Genomic DNA, 17,740 nt, shown 5'->3' on the forward strand with positions numbered 1-17,740 from the left:
GATGGGATTAGTGCTCTCAGAATAATCACCAGAGCTTGCTTTGTCTCTCTCTGCCAAATGAAAGGACTCACCCAGCGGCTCAGCAGTAAAGAATCCACCTGCAACACAGGAGCTGCAGGAGATGCGGGTTCGATCCCTGGGTTGGGAAGACCCCCTGGAGAAGGCAATGGCACCCCACTCCAGTATCCTTGCCTGGAGAATCCCATGGACAGAGGAGCCTGGTGGGCTACGGTCCATAGGTTCGCAAAGAGTCGGACACGACTGAAGTGTCTCAGCACACACTCGTGCCACATAAAGACACAGAAGGCAGGTGGGCGCCTGCAAACCAGGAAGACAGCTCTCGCCGAAACTCAATCATACTGGCACCCTGATCTCAGATTTCCAGCCTGCAGAACTATGAGAAAATAAATTTCTGTCGTGTAAGCCACCCAGTTTACGGTAGTTTGTTATGGTGGCCTGAGCCGCTAAAGAAATGCTTTTGCTCAAAATAAAAGTGCATGTCATTCAATGGCTAACCAACCAACAGGACTTCACCACCTGGCCTAGCTAGCTCTCAGACTTCATCTCCTCTGACAGTCTCACTCACTCTGCATCAGGCACACTGGTTCTTCAACAAGTCAGATCACCTCTTCCTTAGAGTTTGTGCACTCTTTAGGATTTTGAATCAAGTGTCTCCATTTCAGCTAGGCATTCCCTGATTATCCCACCTGTTTAAAACTGCAACCCTCCTCCAGCCAACATTTCCAACACTTACTTCTCTGCATTATGGTCTCTAAAGTAGTTATTAATTTCTAACATTATACAGTTTATTGTTTGTTTGTTTCTCTCCCCTATGAAAATATAAGCCCAGTGAGGATGGGGATTGCTGTCTCTGTGATGACCTGTATATTCTTCAGTATCTAACAGAACAGTGTCTAGTATACAAGAGATATTCAAAAATGTCATCAAATACATGAAACAATGTTGTTTTCATTTCAGAGAACAAGGAGAAAAAGAGTCAATAGACAACGATGCTTATTTCATTTTCAGGTTGCAAAATCATCCCAGCTGCAAAGTATAGCCTCTTAATAGCCTCAGTCTAGAACTGCCAAGATAATGAACGAAAAACTCAATACTTCTAGTTATCAACTCACCCATTTTTCACCAACAATTTCCAATATATAAACCCTAATGAGACAGTGGCTCAGCTACAACTAATTTATCTTTCACCTCTTTCATCCACATTTGCCAAAAAACAAACAAGAAAAGAGTTCCTTGGTAGTTTAGCTGTTGTTGTTGTTTGGTCACTAAGTCATGTATGACTCGTTTGCAGCGCCATGGACTAAAGCCTGCTAGGCTCCCCAGTCCACAGGATTTTCAGGCTAGAATACTGTAGTGGGTTACCATTTCCTTCTCCAGAGGATCTTCCCAGCTCAGAGGTCGAACCCACATCTCTGCATTGAGAGGCAGATTCTTTATCACTGAGCTACATGGGAAGGCCACATCATCACTATTTGTTTGTTTATTTTAAAAAAAATCCTATTTTATTCATTCACAAAGTAGTCAAAGATTTGCCTCTTTTTCCTTTCTATTGTGGTGAAGACAGTTTTTAGAGGAAGAAGTGGGAGATTACTCACTCATTCAACAATAGTTTATTGCTCATTTACCTTGGGAGAGTGAAAAAGTTGGCTTAAAGCTCAACATTCAGAAAACGAAGATCATGGCATCCGGTCCCATCACTCCATGGGAAATAGACGGAAAACAGTGGAAACAGTGTCAGACTTTATTTTTTGGGGCTCCAAAATCACTGCAGATGGTGACTGCAGCCATGAAATTAAAAGACACTTACTCCTTGGAAGGAAAGTTATGACCAACCTAGATAGCATATTCAAAAGCAGAGACATTACTTTGCTGACTAAGGTCCGTCTAGTCAAGGCTATGGTTTTTCCTGTGGTCATGTCTGGATGTGAGAGTTGGACTGTGAAGAAGGCTGAGCACCGAAGAATTGATGCTTTTGAACTATGGTGTTGGAGAAGACTTTGAGAATCCCTTGGACTGCAAGAAGATCCAACCAGTCCATTCTGAAGGAGATCAACCCTGGGATTTCTTTGGAAGGAATGATACTAAAGCTGAAACTCCAGTACTTTGGCCACCTCATGCGAAGAGTTGACTTATTGGAAAAGACTTTGATGCTGGGAGGGATTGGGGGCAGGAGGAGAAGGGGACGACCGAGGATGAGATGGCTGGATGGCATCACTGACTTGATGGACGTGAGTCTGAGTGAACTCCGGGAGTTGGTGATGGACAGGGAGGCCTGGCGTGCTGCGATTCATGGGGTCGCAAAGAGTCGGACATGACTGAGCAACTGAACTGAACTGAACTGAACTGACCTTAGGTTAACCACTGTTCTAGACAGAGAGGACAAAGCAGCAAAGAGACCAAAATGTCTATTCTCACAGAAAATTAACATGCGGCAGAGGAGGAAAGGCAGCTCGGAGACAAATAATAGAAGAAAACACATGTTGGGGAAGTAATTATAAGTGCTATGGAGAAAAGTAAAGTAGCAAAAAGACATGGGGAGTGATCAGCAAGGCTGATTTAGCAGCAGGATCAAAGACGACCTCACTGGAAATGGTGATATTTCAGCCATGTACCTATCTGTTCCGGGAGGATGGAAGAATGAGTGTGAATACCCAAGGCTAGAACACACTTGGTATGCTGGAGAAAAGACAAGGATGGCACTGCAGCTGAGACAGAGAGACTGAGCAAGAGAGAAGCAGAGGATAAAGCTGCAGAGGCCAGATCCTCAAGGGTTTTGCAGGCAAAAGGAAGAATTCTGGATTCTATTACTGTACTATTTTTTAAGATATCTTTTTTTAATTGGAGTATAATTGATTCTTGCCTGAAGAATCCCATGGACAGAGGAGCCTGGCAGGCTACAGTCCACAGGGTCGCAAGAGTCAGACACGACTTAGTGACTAAACCACCACATAATTGCTCTACAGTGTTTTGTTAGTTTCTGTTGTACAACGAGGTGAATCAGTGTATGTACACATATATCCCCTCCCTCTTGGGCCTCCCACCCCACTAGGTAATCACAGAACACCAAGCTGAGCTCCCTATGATATACCACAGGTTCCCACTAGCTACCTATTTCACACATGGTGGTGTATTTATGTCAAATCTAATGTCCCAATTCATCCTAACCCTTCCCTTCCCCCATGTGTCCACATCAGCATCTCTACAGTTCCATCCACAGCTCCATCTCTGCGATGGAACTAGGTTCATCCATACCATTTTTCTAGAGTCCACAAATGTGTTAATATATGATATTTTAATGGGAATCCATTGGGATGTTTGAGGAGGAGTGCAACATCACCAGGTAAGCTCAATATCCTTCCCCAAAACTGGGTAAATTCAAGCATCTCATTTTCTCAGACCACTTTAACTTCACAGTTCAATGAGGTTGAACTGTTGAGCTAGGCAAGAATGAGAATAGTAGCTATGGAAACGTGAAGAAGTGATCAGACTCCAAACACATTTAGACTGTAGGGTCAAAAGAGTTTATTGATGGCTTAGATGTGTAACATGCAAGAAAAAGACACTAAATCCAAGGATTTTTTTTTTTTAATCTGAACAACTTTTGAAGGGATGAAGCTCTCCTTTACTGAGATGGGGAAGATTATGAAGGGAAGAAGATTGTGGTTTAGGATCTAAAGATAAATTTGAGCATGTTAATTTGAGATATTCATTAGACATCCAAATGTAGACATCAAAGAGCCAGTAGGATGTACAAATTTGGAGTTGAGGAGCAAGAACCAGGCTGGAAATATAAATTTGGGAATCCAGTATCAGCAGATGGCATTTAAGCCATGAGGCTGGATGAAGTCACCACCAAGGCAGGTATCAAAGAGAAGAGAGGCAAAACCGGAGTCCTGGGCACTCTAGTATTGAGCAGCTAGAGAGGGGAAGAGGAGAAAAAATTAGACTTTGAAAGAATGTCCGGTGAGAACAAACAAAGCCCTCAAACAGGAAAATTCATTGCCTTGAAAGACAAATGAAAAATGTCTTTCAAGGATTTGGAAAGAGCAGCTGTGTCGATACTGTTGACAGCTCAAGATGAAGACTGAGAATTGCCCACTGGATTTAGCAATGTGGAAGCATTATTGAACTTCACAAGAGCAGTTTTAAAACAGTGTTGGCGGCAAAAGCCTGATTCAGAGTGCACTCAAGAGACAAGAGAGAGCAAGAGACTGGAGTCAGTACAGACGGACAACTCTTTCAAGCAGTTTAGCTGTAAAATAATGGAGAGAAATGGCATAGCAGCTGCAGTGAGTATGGATGTGTGTGGTTAGCTTGAGAGAAAGAGAATCACGTTTTTAATGCTGACGGGGAAAGACCCAATAAAGCGGGAGAAATGAAGATACAGGAAGGAGAAGAGAGAACTGAAGGGATGTCTTTGAGCAAATGAGAGAGGATGGGGCCAGGTGCACCAAAGGAGAAGGCGCCCATGACTGGACCAGCACCACCCACATTACCAGGAAAGAAAGCAGACCACACGGCACAAGGCTGGTGTAATGATGAATGACACAAGGAAATGCTGAAAGAAGGTATTTCCTGGGACCTCTCTGGTGGTCCAGTGGTTAAGAATCCACCTTGCAATGCAAGAGATACAGGTTCGATCCCTGGTCCAGGAAGACCTCACATGCCATGAGACAACTAAGCCTGTGTACCCCAACTATTGAAGCCTGCGTGCTTAGAGTCTGCACTCTGCAGCAAGAGAAGCCACCACAACGAGAAGCCCTTACATCCCAGTGATGGAGAAGAGAACGGCAGCCCACTCCAGTGTTCTTGCCTGGAGAATCCCATGGACAGGGAAGCCTGGTGGGCTGTAGCCACGGGGTCACAAGAGTCGGATACAACTGAGCAACTAAACCTTAAACCTATATCACAGTGAAGAACAGGCCTTGCTCACAGCAACTAGAGAGAGCCCTGACACAGCAAAGAAGATCCAAAGAAGATCCAAACAATTTTTTGAAAGTTATTTCCTAGTTTAAGAGCATAACTGAAAGGGCCAACTACCTCTGCTGTAATATGTAAATTAATGCTTCGGAGGCCTCTATAACTAAGTTCTGATTAAGTTAAACACTTTCTAAACTTGCATTTGTTTTTAGGATAATAAATCTTTCACAAAAACCTTAATTAAATTAGTGAAAATTTATACTTAGGAGTAAATCCAAAATTGTGAAGCTCTGAAATGTTTAAAACTAGGGAAGAAGGGAGGTGGGTGGTAAACAAATTGAACATGTCACAATATTGCAAACTAGCTAAATAATGAAAAACTTCTCTTCCACTAGACTGTAAGCTTCTAGTGGAAGAGGCCATTTAAAATCCATTGCTGAGTATAACACATATAGTGACTACTCAATAAATGCTTGTTGAATTAATTAGTTAATTCAATTCTATAGCTGGTTTGTGTTGCACTCCAACTAACATACTTGTAGTTTGCTAGTTTATAGCAGTAACAATCTCATGCATCATTCCCACTAAAATGCATTGTTTTCATTGATTTGTTTATTTCTATTTTGCATTAGTAATTGAATATAATAAACGCTGAGCATCGTATATATGGTTTGCTTGCTAGTACAATCTTAGACGTGTACAGCACGTAAGAGCTGCAAAACAGCTTAACAAGAACAGCTAAATGGCCATATTATAGAATAATTAATGAAGGGGAAAATGCCTTGTTAAACTGTGTTAAAATAATTGTTAAATATTGAAGTAACTGTGTCCATTTTAATAGGGTTTGATGTTGTTTCAGCACAAACGGTTGTCAGAATGAAGGTTAGCAACATATAAAAAATATTTTCCATTAAAAGGCATGATAACTGCTCTTTGGGTTGATAAGAAAATCACCACGTGAAAGGTTTCTCAGAAATAAATTACCTTCATAAATGGGAGAGCATATTTATATGATTCCTAAGAGGAAGGAAAAGGATAGTCATTTGAAGAAACTCACTTCTCTATAGCACTTAGTAAACTAGAAGGCAAAGAACTGCCTCATCTGATTCCCTAAAAAATGCACTACTAATGTTAACCCACAGAGAGACCTTTATGTTAGTTCCTATCAAGAAACCATTATCATTAAATAGCTCCAGTGTATATTCAAATATTTTTAGGAATTCAGATTGAAGAAAACATTTTGGGAGTGAACAGACATTATACATAATTAGATCAAACTATATAAAGACCATGTGCAGAATAGATAGTTAGTGGGAAGTTACTGGACAACACAGAGAGCTCACCTGGGTGTTCTGTGATGACTTAGAGGGGCGGGTTTGGGGGCAGGGTAGGGGAGGGGGTGAGGGATGAGGGGGTGGAGGCTCAAGAAGGAGGGAACATGTGTATACTTGCAGCTGACTCACATTGCTGTACAGCAGAAAGCAACACAACAATATAAAGCAACTATCCTCCAATTAAAAATAAATATAAACAAAAAAAGAGCTTCTAGAGATTTTATTTTAAAAAGTAGTATTACTTGAAGCTATCAATGAAACATATATACTACTCAATATTTACCTAATCAAAAAGAAGGTAAGAAAAGTCATAATTTTAAAAATTATATCTCTAATAACAACTCAAGTAGGAGATGAATTGATACAATTAAAATGAAAAGAGTATTAAATGACTAGCACCTCAAATATACCCACTACTTAAAGAAAAAAGATATATAATCACAGAGAGTGAAATCTACAGCAATCAAGACAAATATTTTATGAAGGAAAAAACTCCAAAGCTTTACTACTCACAAATAGCAAATCCTGATCCTCATCTCCATCACCACCACCTCCATCATCAACACCACAATAAGATTCATGTTTGGGAACGCATGTACACCCATGGTGGTTTCATGTCAGTGTATGGCAAAACCAATACAGAATTGCAAAGTAAATAAATAAATAAATAAAAAGAAAATAAAAAAATAAAAAAAATAAAACGTATGTAACAGCAGAATCACCAAATAAATGCTAACAAAAAAAAAGAAAGAAATGGATGTATCTGTTATAGTTTAAACAAAACTCAATCATTAAAGCTAACCTTTCTTATTCATGAAGTTCAATAATGCAAGTTATCCAATAGCTTCTCTATTCCATTATAGAAAAACAGACTTCATGGCTTTCCCTACCACACAGTTCTCGAAATGACTTCTCCCCTTTCTTCTCCACCTCTGACTAAAGTTGCTTCTTTTTTCAGGACTCAAGTAAAGATGAAGCTTCTTTTTATGTGCATTCAATGCCTACAGCACTGCAATCATCCCACAGCCTTAACTACATGGTTCTACATTTTTGCCCTACAAAATTTTGGAGCTTAATTATATTCCATATAGTGTTAGTCTGTAATCCATTCATTCCTATAAATATCATATTCTCTCCTTAATAAAATCACAACCTCCCTGAAGCCAGAAATTCTTCTTACAAAATAACTATGCTTCCTCTACAAGTATAGCGGTGTGCCAGGAAAGTAATATATTCTTCATAAAAGCATGTTGTCCTTAAAAGAAATAATCAAACAAACTCCTTTATAGAATGTACTGATTTACAAACTATACAGTAACAGCAAAGAAAACTGAAAACTACTTCCATAATTAATGGAAATTTAATAGGATGAATAACAAAATATTCCAACAGAAATCTGAGTCACTTTATCTGCCATCTAATTGACTTTTAAAAAGTCCATCATGAGAAAAACATTTAAAATACACATCTTCTGGTAAAGAAACTATAAGTCACGCCTCTTTTTTAAACAAATTTTCTATAAGAACCACATATCACTTTTTAATATGAACATGAAATTGACAAAAATAGCTATTCCATTATTCCTCTAGCAATCAAATTACTTAGTTTATTAAGGTGACTTAGATTTTAATTTCTGAATTCTCAAAATTTCGGGAATCTGTTTCACCAGATTCTTAAGATTCTAGAATTAAAAAACATGGTTTTGGATTACAAATCCACTATTTCCTGCTGTGTGATTCAAGAACATAGTAATGTAGTGCCTAAATTTTGTCAGCTGGAAAATGAAAAAATAACAGCCTCAAAAGTAGTAAAGATTAAACAGGTTAAAAGGTGCAAAGCCTTTAAGCACGGCCCACACTTAATAAACACAAGCCCATTTGCTTTTGTAGTTATGTTCAATTGTTTTGAAGATAGGAGGAAAGATAAGTTAATTCTTTATATGTCTACAACAACCATCTTTTAAAATAAACCTCCATGCCTCAGAGAGTTCTCGAGAAAATAGGGCACAGAGCTATAGAAAGTCTTGTTTTACTGTATCAAGTAGACTCTACACCTTATATTACAACTTAGCAGTAATGAAGAGAAAATCTCTACAAACTTTATACAAATACTATAGTCTCAGTATAAGTTTCCTTAGACTAGTATACCAGGCTTCTCTGTCCATGGTATTCTCCGTGAATAAGAATATTCTCCAGGCAAGGACACTGGAGCAGGTAGCCATTTCCTTCTTCAAGGGATCTTTCTGGACCAGGGATTGAACCCGAGTCTCCTGCAATACAGGCAGATTCTTTACTGTCTGAGCCAGCAGGGAAGCCTAATATAGTTTCAATTATCGAATAGATTTAAAAACAAACTCTTACACAGCACACACTGGCTGCCTATTTGGGCTTTAAAATGTTACAGGAATATTGTTATGCAACAAAGAGAATCAATCTTGTTCTAACGGCAAGCATCGGAATTTCTTTTAGGGAACTACTCTGAGAAACTGCTTGTAGTGAAACTTAAATCCTTAGAGATGAGCTAATATGAGATGATACAGTGGCAAAGAAACGTAAACTGTTCAGCATTAGAAATGAACAAGAATTTGGGAAGAGAGAAGACATTGCTGAGTTTATGACAGAACAGCAAAGTGATATTTTTAAGAAAAGAAGGATTCAGTATTAGGTTTCAAAGGTTTGTTTTGAGATTTTGCAATGTCTAACACCCTGACATTCATGTTTACACACATCTCTGCAAACCTTCAGTCGAGTCAGGTCAGCTGGTGGAGAGTGTTCTTATCCGTGTGTTTCCTCTCCATGTTTTCTAATGCAAATCAAAGAAAGAGGCAAGTTCCCCTTGATGTAGCTTGGGACAGGAACAACATATGAGGTGAGGAAGTGATCTGTTCATAGAAACAGTGCTTATCAAGAGGTGAGCATTTTTAAAACACAAATATTTCTCCTTGTCCATTAGAACTCTCCCACGGGGAATTTTCAGAAATGCTGGTCTGTGATCTGCACTCAGTCTCTAGTTTCTGCATCCTCTCCCCAGCGCACCCCTATTTGCTCTTGAACACACCCATCAGGCCTCTGACCTAAAACCACTCCTGCCCAGGTCACTAGTTGTTTTCACATGGTAGCCTCAGGGTATGATCAATTCTCAGTCCTCATCTGTCTTCACTAGATGCCTGGAAACATCTCATATACCTGTTTCTTTAGGGTCTTAATCAGTTGCTTCCTCCCCAGAGCCCTTCTCAAGCTCCAAATCTAACCTCTAAACACCAGGTCAGTCCTTCCTTGCTTCTATTCTCTTTATACCTGCTCTCACAACCTTGGTGACCCCATCCAGCCTCATAGTTTTATCCATCATAACACACTGGCAAATGTGTGTCTCTAGCTGGATTCCTCAACCAATTTCCATATTCATAAATTCAACTGTCTACTTGAATTTCCTAGAAACATCAAGCTGCCACTTCAATGTTTAAAATGATCTCTTTCCACAGTCCTTTCTCAGCAAATGACAATTCCATCCTTCTAGTTATAAGGCACAAAATCTTGGAATCACTCACAGTACCTCTCTCTCCCTCAGATCTCACATCTGGCTCATCGCTGTCTCTCCTTCCAAGATATGCCTAGAATTGGACCACTTCTGACTATCTCACTCTTAAGATCCCAGTCCAAGCAACTATCAAACTGTGCCTGCATTTAGCCATAGCCTCTTAGCTGGTTTCCGTGTCTCTGTCCCTTCTCCCTACAACAGGTCTTTCCATCTCAGCCATCATTAGTAGCTCTTGGTGTGGGAGACTGTCTTGCGCACTGTGGGACACTTAGCAGCACCGCTAGTCTCTGCCCACCAACTGCCAGTAGTACTCCTGCAGTCCCTCTTGAGTCATGAGAGACAAAAACGTCTTCAGGCGTTACCAATCACCCTCGGTGGAGGACCATTGCCCTACAGCGTATTCAACCTCGTGAATACACTTTTATAACAGAAACCAGATAATGTAACCAGTTCAGTTCAGTTCAGTTCAGTCGCTCAGTCGTGTCCGACTCTTTGTGACCCCATGAATCACAGCACACCAGGCCTCCCTGTCCATCACCATCTCCTGGAGTTCACTCAGACTCACGTCCATCGAGTCAGTGATGCCGTCCAGCCATCTCATCCTCTGTCATCCCCTTCTCCTCCTGCCCCCAATCTCTCCCAGCATCACAGTCTTTTCCAATGAGTCAACTCTTTGCATGAGGTGGCCAAAGTACTGGAGTTTCAGCTTCAGCATCATTCCCTCCAAAGTAATCCCAGGGTTGATCTCCTTTAGAATGGACTGGTTGGATCTCCTTGCAGTCTAAGGGACTCTCAAGAGTTTTCTCCAACAACACAGTTCAAAAGCATCAATTCTTCAGTGCTCAGCTTTCTTCACAGTCCAACTCTCACATCCATACATGACCACAGGAAAAACCATAGCCTTGACTAGACGGACCTTAGTCGGCAAAGTAATGTCTCCGCTTTTCAATATGCTATCTCGGTTCGTCATAACTTTTCTTCCAAGGAATAAGCGTCTTTTAATTTCATGGCTGCAACCACCAACTGCAGTGATTTTGGAGCCCCCCAAAATAAAGTCTGACACTGTTTCCACTGTTTCCCCATCTATTTCCCATGAAATGATGGGACCGGATGCCATGATCTCCGTTTTCTGAATGTTGAGCTTGAAGCCAACTTTTTCACTCTCCTCTTTCACTTTCATCAAGAGGCTTTTTAGTTCCTCTTCACTTTCTGCCATAAGGGTGGTGTCATCTACATATCTGAGGTTATTGATATTTCTCCCTAATATTTCTGCTCAAAATTGAACAATAAATCTCCATCTTATTAAAAAAAAAAACAACTAAAATCGTTACCACAGCCTGCTGGCCCTACGTTTGTCACCCACTCATCACTCCTTGATCTCATCTGCTAATTCTCAACCCATTAAATCACTCTCCTCCAGTCATACTTGCCTCTTTGATATTCCTCAAATGCATGAAAACCCCCATCTCCAAACCTGGGCACTGTGTTCCTTCTGGCTAGAGTCCTTGCTCTATGATATCCCCTTGGCTTACCCCTTTACTCCCTTAAGTTCTCTGCTCCAAAGTCAGCTTCCCAATAAAGCTTTCAATATTCCCCCGTTTAAAAACTTCAGCCTTTTCTCCATGCCCCATCTGCTCCCTACACTCCCTACCCCTACACTCTATCTCTATTTTTTATTTGTCTAGTTTTGGCTGGGCTGGGTCTTCGTTGCCGTGTGCAGGCTTTCTCTAGTTGTGGCGAGCGGGGTCTACTCTCCAGGTGCGTGCACGCGCTTCTCATTGCAGTGGCGTCCCTTGCTGTGGAGCACCAGCTCCAGGGCACGTGGGCTTCAGGAACTTCGGCTTCTCATCTCAGTAGTCGTGGCACATGGCTTAGTTGCCCCGTAGCGTGTGGGATCATCCTAGACCAGGGATCAAACCCATATCCCCTGCATTGCAAAGTGGACTCCCAACCACTGGACCGCCAGGGAAGCCCTTGCTTTATTTTTATTGGCACTTATCTTCATTTGATATGCTACGCTGCTGCTGCCGCTTGGTGGCTTCAGTCCTGTCTGACTCTGTATGACGCTATGGACTGTAGCCCGCCAGGCTCCTTTGCCCATGGAATTCTCCAGACAAGAGGACTAGAATGGGCTGTCATTTCCTTCTCCAGGGGGGATAAAAAGTAAGGATTTGTCCAAATGCTTCTGTGCTTCAGAGTTTTTATGTAGGGAGTATTTGGAAAGCATACTTACAAATCTATTAATATGTAGCTCTAAATATCCACAGGTATATTTAAAAAGTAGAGCTTTAAGAGAAAATGTACAAACTGCAGGGGCTGTGGAAATTCCCCTAGATACATAAAAAGGAGTGTGCTGGGGTAAGTCAAATCATTCAATTATATATGCCATAAGGTAACTTACCAAGTAATAGTAACAGTGAACACAGCTCTTTTCTATGGATGAAAGCCCACATAGTTCAATTGTGAGTGAAAGAGAGGAACAGAATGCTTCCTGCTGCAAGCAGACAGTTACAGGGAACTCCCCGAAGTTATAAATTGAGCTCTTCTACTGATTACCGGTCTGAAGAGGACAAAGATCCACATTTTACCTCTCTTGCTGAATGTGCAGCACAGGCACTCGTGAATTTTACATCAGGGTCAGGCTGAGACGTCCCCAGACTGCTTTACCTGGAGGAGAAGAACAGTGTCGCCCCATGCAAATGGGGTCAGCTCTTCCTTTCTGCCTTGGGTGCCTACCAGGGAGATTTCAGTACAATAGATCCTGACAGGGAAGTTGATATTGAAGGGGGAATAAAGAAGGCAGAGCAAAACAAAACACAGATCTTATTTGAAATAAAAATTTGTTTAGAAATTTGAAAGAAAAGCTTAGAGATTGTAAGGTTACATGTTTCAAAAGACCTCAGAATTTTGTACCATCACTCATTAAAACTGTATGCTGTACTCATTGACAACAACATCAATTATTCTATTTTCTGAATCACTGATGGTAAGACCACTAAATCTACACAGCAGGCAGTTACTTTAGTGAAATAGGCCCATCTCCAGAGAGAGAGAAGAACTTGCGGTTCAAATGTGAATACTTTTGATCAGGTAAGTACTTTATTTTTGTCAGTAAGTGATAACTCATATGTAGATGTTGATTAACAATGTTCCTGAGAAGGATAATGGATGGGGAAGAAGGGTTGAGGAACAACAAACTGTGACGATGTAATATTTCAAAACAGGTTTTCTGAGAAGCAAAAATCACTTCAGCATTTCTAATGGATATAGGAGATATATATGTGATGGACAGGGAGCCCTGGCATGCTGCAATTCATGGGGTCGCAAAGAGTCAGACATGACTGAACTGAACTGAACTGAGAAGGGTGAACTCTACACCCTTTCTAACTTCCTGGAACATCATAGTTCACCCCCTGCAAAAGCAGCAGTTTCATTCAAATTAGGACAACAAAATTCATTCATTTATTCATTAACAAATAATTATTGAACTTACTCTCTTTGTAAAAGAAAGACATGTGAATACAATCTCCATCATTGCAATTTTCCTCATCTCTTGCTTTTATTCTACTTACTATAACTGTGGACTCAAAATATGACTGACTGAATAAAAATAATCTAAGGGATAACCAATAAATTCAAGTCTGACATCTGAGAATTAGGAAACAGAAACCAATCAACGAGTGCCTTCTTAGTGTAAAACATTGAATAGTTCTGGGAATCATCAAGACCTAGCTTGAAATCCCATCTCCTCTTCTATTGGCTGTCTGAGTGAATTGAGACTCCCAAGTCTGAATTCTCTTATGTGGAAAGTATTCTAACAGTACCTACCCTCAGAGCAGTTACAAGGATTAAATGAGATGTTGGCAAGCATCCCTCCATAGTACTTATTCAACAAATTAGCTATTTGGGTTATCTTTTAGAAGCTTAAAGTTCCATAATGCCTTTCTTAATTCCCATGAGAAACACTAAATTTTATTTTACCTCTTCAGAAGAAACTATTTTCTGTTCTCATCTTCTCTAAAAATAAAACCCTTGGAATGTTTCAGATACATGCATGAATAAGAAATTCCACTTTCAAGGAATCCTTCCAACACAATAACCAAGAAAATTCTTACCTAGTTTTGGCAAGGAATAGGGCACGTTAAAGTAGTCTTCATAAAATTCTATTAGTCTCTTTGCTATATGGAGCGCATAGTCCCCGGATCCTCTTCTGATAGCATCGGGTCTTGCATACAAGCGTACCTAATTTAAAATATATATAAAAGTTACTTTAGCCTTTTGATACTCAAATTTTATCTTTCCCGTATGTATGAATCTACACAAATCACTTCAAATACTACAAAAATTAAGCAGCATTCTTGTTCATATATCAAAGCACGCTGGGACTGAAAGAACCAAACTTAAACAATTAAAGTAACCAAGTTGAGCAAGTGACAATTTCCCAGCTTTACAAGTTGACACAGAGAAGATTTATACACCTTGCATCAAAATAAATATTCAAAGTTATCACTTACATGTGCTTGCTAGAGATAGGAAGGTATGGTGGATTAGTATAATGGTTCCCTGACTACGATGAAAGCAGGCAGGATGTGGTGACTCGGCAGGAGAGAAAATTCATGGTTTGTTAAAGATATACTGCAACAAGCTTTGGAAGTATTACCAAGCTGAACAAAAAACTAATTTATGCTTCTACTTTTCTTTGGAACCAACTATCCAACTGTCCTTATTCTCAATATGCAAAGCAGGAATAGAAAACTCTTCATGTACACAAATGATTGCCATTCTGGAAGGCTATCTTGAGGAAGGCAACTGCTCCCAGGCTTCAGAACCAGCTGAAATAATTCATATTTCTAACACAATCCAGATACTTAATATTGATTTTCAAATCAAGCCTTGTGTATTATCTAGTCCTTGGCCAAAAGGAGCCTGAGGCAAATAACATAAAACTGAACAAAACTAACAACTGTACAGAAAAGGTTAAAATGAGATTAGTTTTCTTAAAGCTTTCATAAAGCTATCCAGCATCTTTCTTTCCAAAGGCTAAATCTATTTTTCACAGATGTGGTCCCTAATCCTCATATCAATTCTATGAATAAGAAATATGTGCTTTGTGGAGCAGTGGAGGGCCCTGCAGCCCAGGAGTTGGGTTTTATTCCTACTCGGCTGCTATCTAAGCTGTGTGATATTGAACAAATTACTTAACCTCTTCCAGTCTCAAAAGTTCTCCTTTATAAAATGAAGGCATTGGCCACCAGCTGGTTGCTAAAGTACTTTTCAGTCCTAAAACACATTACTTCCAATCCCATTTTACAGATAAAGGATCTTTGCAAATCACTAAAAACATAAATAGATGACTCTGTATGTGGAAATGGATATTTATATACAACAGGGAGACGAAAGAAAGCTGCACTCAATCATATAAAAATTGATTTTACAATTAACTCTTTATTATCCTTACTTTAGGAAAGAGAACAGAGATGTATGTAATCAAAAAGAATAAAATGTCAAGAAAAATACATTCTGACTCTGCTAGAAAGATCTATAATTCAACAATATATTCACCAAATTCAATGACTACTATTTACTGAAATTGTGAAATGCCTTCTCATCTGACAGTCAAATGAAATATCTCTGCAACAGCAGAAACTAACACTCAGAGAGACAGTGGTCGTGATCTGCTACCCTTGACATCAACTGCTTATAAACATGAAAGGCCTTGAATTCCCCAAAAGCAGATCCTAAGGAAAACATGAGTGTACAGGTGATTTATTAAGGAAGTGTTCTCAAGGGCAAACCTACAAGGGAGCAAGGGAAGCAATATAAGAAAGCATACAAAGCCAAGCAAGGGTGCAATTTCAAGCAAAGTCCTGGCCTTGGCCTAACCCTACAGGGAGTCCTAGCTTGTAAATTGCACTGGCAAGTTTGTGCTGCCTTGAAGCAAGAGAGCTCCCATATTCCTGTGCTCCTCAGTCATTGGATACTGGTTACCAAGGGGAAAGCATTAAATTCCAGGAGTTTGCTTTTGGAGCATCTGGATGTATGGCTCAAGGATAGTCCTTGGGAGAAGACTTCAGATGTGAGCTGTTAGAAGCAGAACAGTGAGAGCTGGGGGATAAGCACCCCAGACAGAAAGGAGGCCTGGCCTGTGCAGACAGCACACACCACAGACGAGAATCAGTCATGCCTGCGTTCGTTCCCTCAATATTTATTTGGCACTGGTTTTTGCACCAGGGCCTGGACTAAGCCTTTTTAACTTAGTGATGAAAAAGACAGGTTCTATAATTAGAGATGGTTCAAAGCATTACTGAGAACAAAAAGCAATAAAGGTGGAATTCCCATTCTCAAAGACCTTCCTATTCATAGGTAAATTAGATTATAGTAACAGGTAAGGATACATGCCCAGTGAATGGTAAACTCTAAGTGCCAAGTGGATACTGAGGAGAATAGATAGTTTTCAGAAGGTTCAAGGTGAAGTAAATAGTAAATTCATATGCAAACCATAACCAGGACCATTGCAAAATAATGCAGCAAAAGGTCACTGATTTTACTCCTAAGAAACATCATTGATTTTAGTAGAAACATGGCCATTCCTATCAGTCATCTTCACCAGTCAGTCAAGCTATGTATAGGCCCAGACAAGAGATGAACAATTAAATTAATCTAGTTGTCAAGATTTGATGGAAATGATCCAATTTAAGTGAGAAGCATACCCATCTTTAGTACAGTGTCTTCATTTGTTCATTTAAACATTTATCGCATATCTGCTGTGTGCCAGGGATTGAACTAGAGAGTAGAAATATAACAATAAAAATTTCTGCCACAAAGTAAACAAAGCATTTACTCTTACTTAAGAGGCTCACAATGTGGAGAACCAAATTAATCAATGGCAAAATACAATGTGAGAAATGTAACTGCATTTTGCCTTCCCTCCCATTACAACCTGACCTCCTGTAATTTAATAGAACGAACACCCATTGCAAAGGACTGAGCTCCTGTCCAAGGCCAAACCATAGTCTATCCTTCCTGCCTTTTCAAAGACATTGTTCTCAAAATTCTCCCCTTCGTGTCCTGTATCACCAATTTAGGCTCCCATACTGGATCCTTTTTATCAGCAAATACTCTGTATCATTTCCTATGTTTAAGAAAAAAATCTTTCTTGACTATAGTTTCTCCAGCTATGGTTTCCAGCAAGAGTCCTTGAAGGAGTTTTCTATATAGTTAGAATTAACATTAGAATTAACATAACTTACTTTACTTCTATATAGTTAGAATTAACATCTTTCCTTACTTTCCTTTTATATAGTTAGAATTCACATACGATTAGAACATTCTCAAAATGAAAAGCATCACTTAGCCTGAGATAATAGGTATCTCCTGGACTCTGGGGAGGTTCCTCTGGAGAAGGGAATGGCAACCCATTCCAGTATTCTTGCCTGGAAAATCCTCATGGACAGAGGAGCCTGGCAGGCTACAGCCCATGGGCTCACTCACAAGAGTCAGACACAACTGAGTGACTAAGTCACAGTCAGGGTGGTTGCCCATTTACACTCCCTGTTTCTAGTCTCTCTTGCATTTGCCACCAGAAGGCTTTTATTCCCACTGCTCCACCAAACCTGCTCTCGTCAACATCACTACTGGCCCCAGGATGCCAAATCCATCGGCTCCCAGTCTTCAACACGCTTAGCTTCGCAGCAGCATTTGACACAGTGGATCCTCTCCCCTCTTTCAAAGGCTTCCTTCACTTAATTTCAGTCTTACTTTCCTTCCATCTGACTGATCACTCCTTCTCAGTCTCTCAGCTGATTCATCCTCATCCTCTCCCTCATTCCTCTCACTTCTTAATATTGGAAGATCTCGGATTTCAAACCATAGACCTCATTTCTCTGCCGACAGTTAGTCCTTTGGAGATAGCAGCAAGTCTAATGGTT

At 40.1% G+C, this 17,740-nt stretch overlaps 1 protein-coding gene across 1 annotated transcript in view; it reads right to left on the reverse strand.

Annotated features, from left to right (window-relative positions):
* TRHDE (thyrotropin releasing hormone degrading enzyme) overlaps nucleotides 1–17,740 on the reverse strand; it is a 456,456-nt gene that overhangs the window by 298,045 nt on the left and 140,671 nt on the right. Inside the window, exon 3 of the mRNA XM_040233874.1 lies at nucleotides 13,928–14,054. Within this exon, the coding sequence (XP_040089808.1) occupies nucleotides 13,928–14,054 (127 nt within the window). The remainder of the gene's footprint in view (nucleotides 1–13,927; nucleotides 14,055–17,740) is intronic.

Source organism: Oryx dammah, unplaced genomic scaffold (genome assembly GCF_014754425.2).
Source record: "Oryx dammah isolate SB20612 unplaced genomic scaffold, SCBI_Odam_1.1 HiC_scaffold_29, whole genome shotgun sequence".
Taxonomy (NCBI): domain Eukaryota; kingdom Metazoa; phylum Chordata; class Mammalia; order Artiodactyla; family Bovidae; genus Oryx; species Oryx dammah.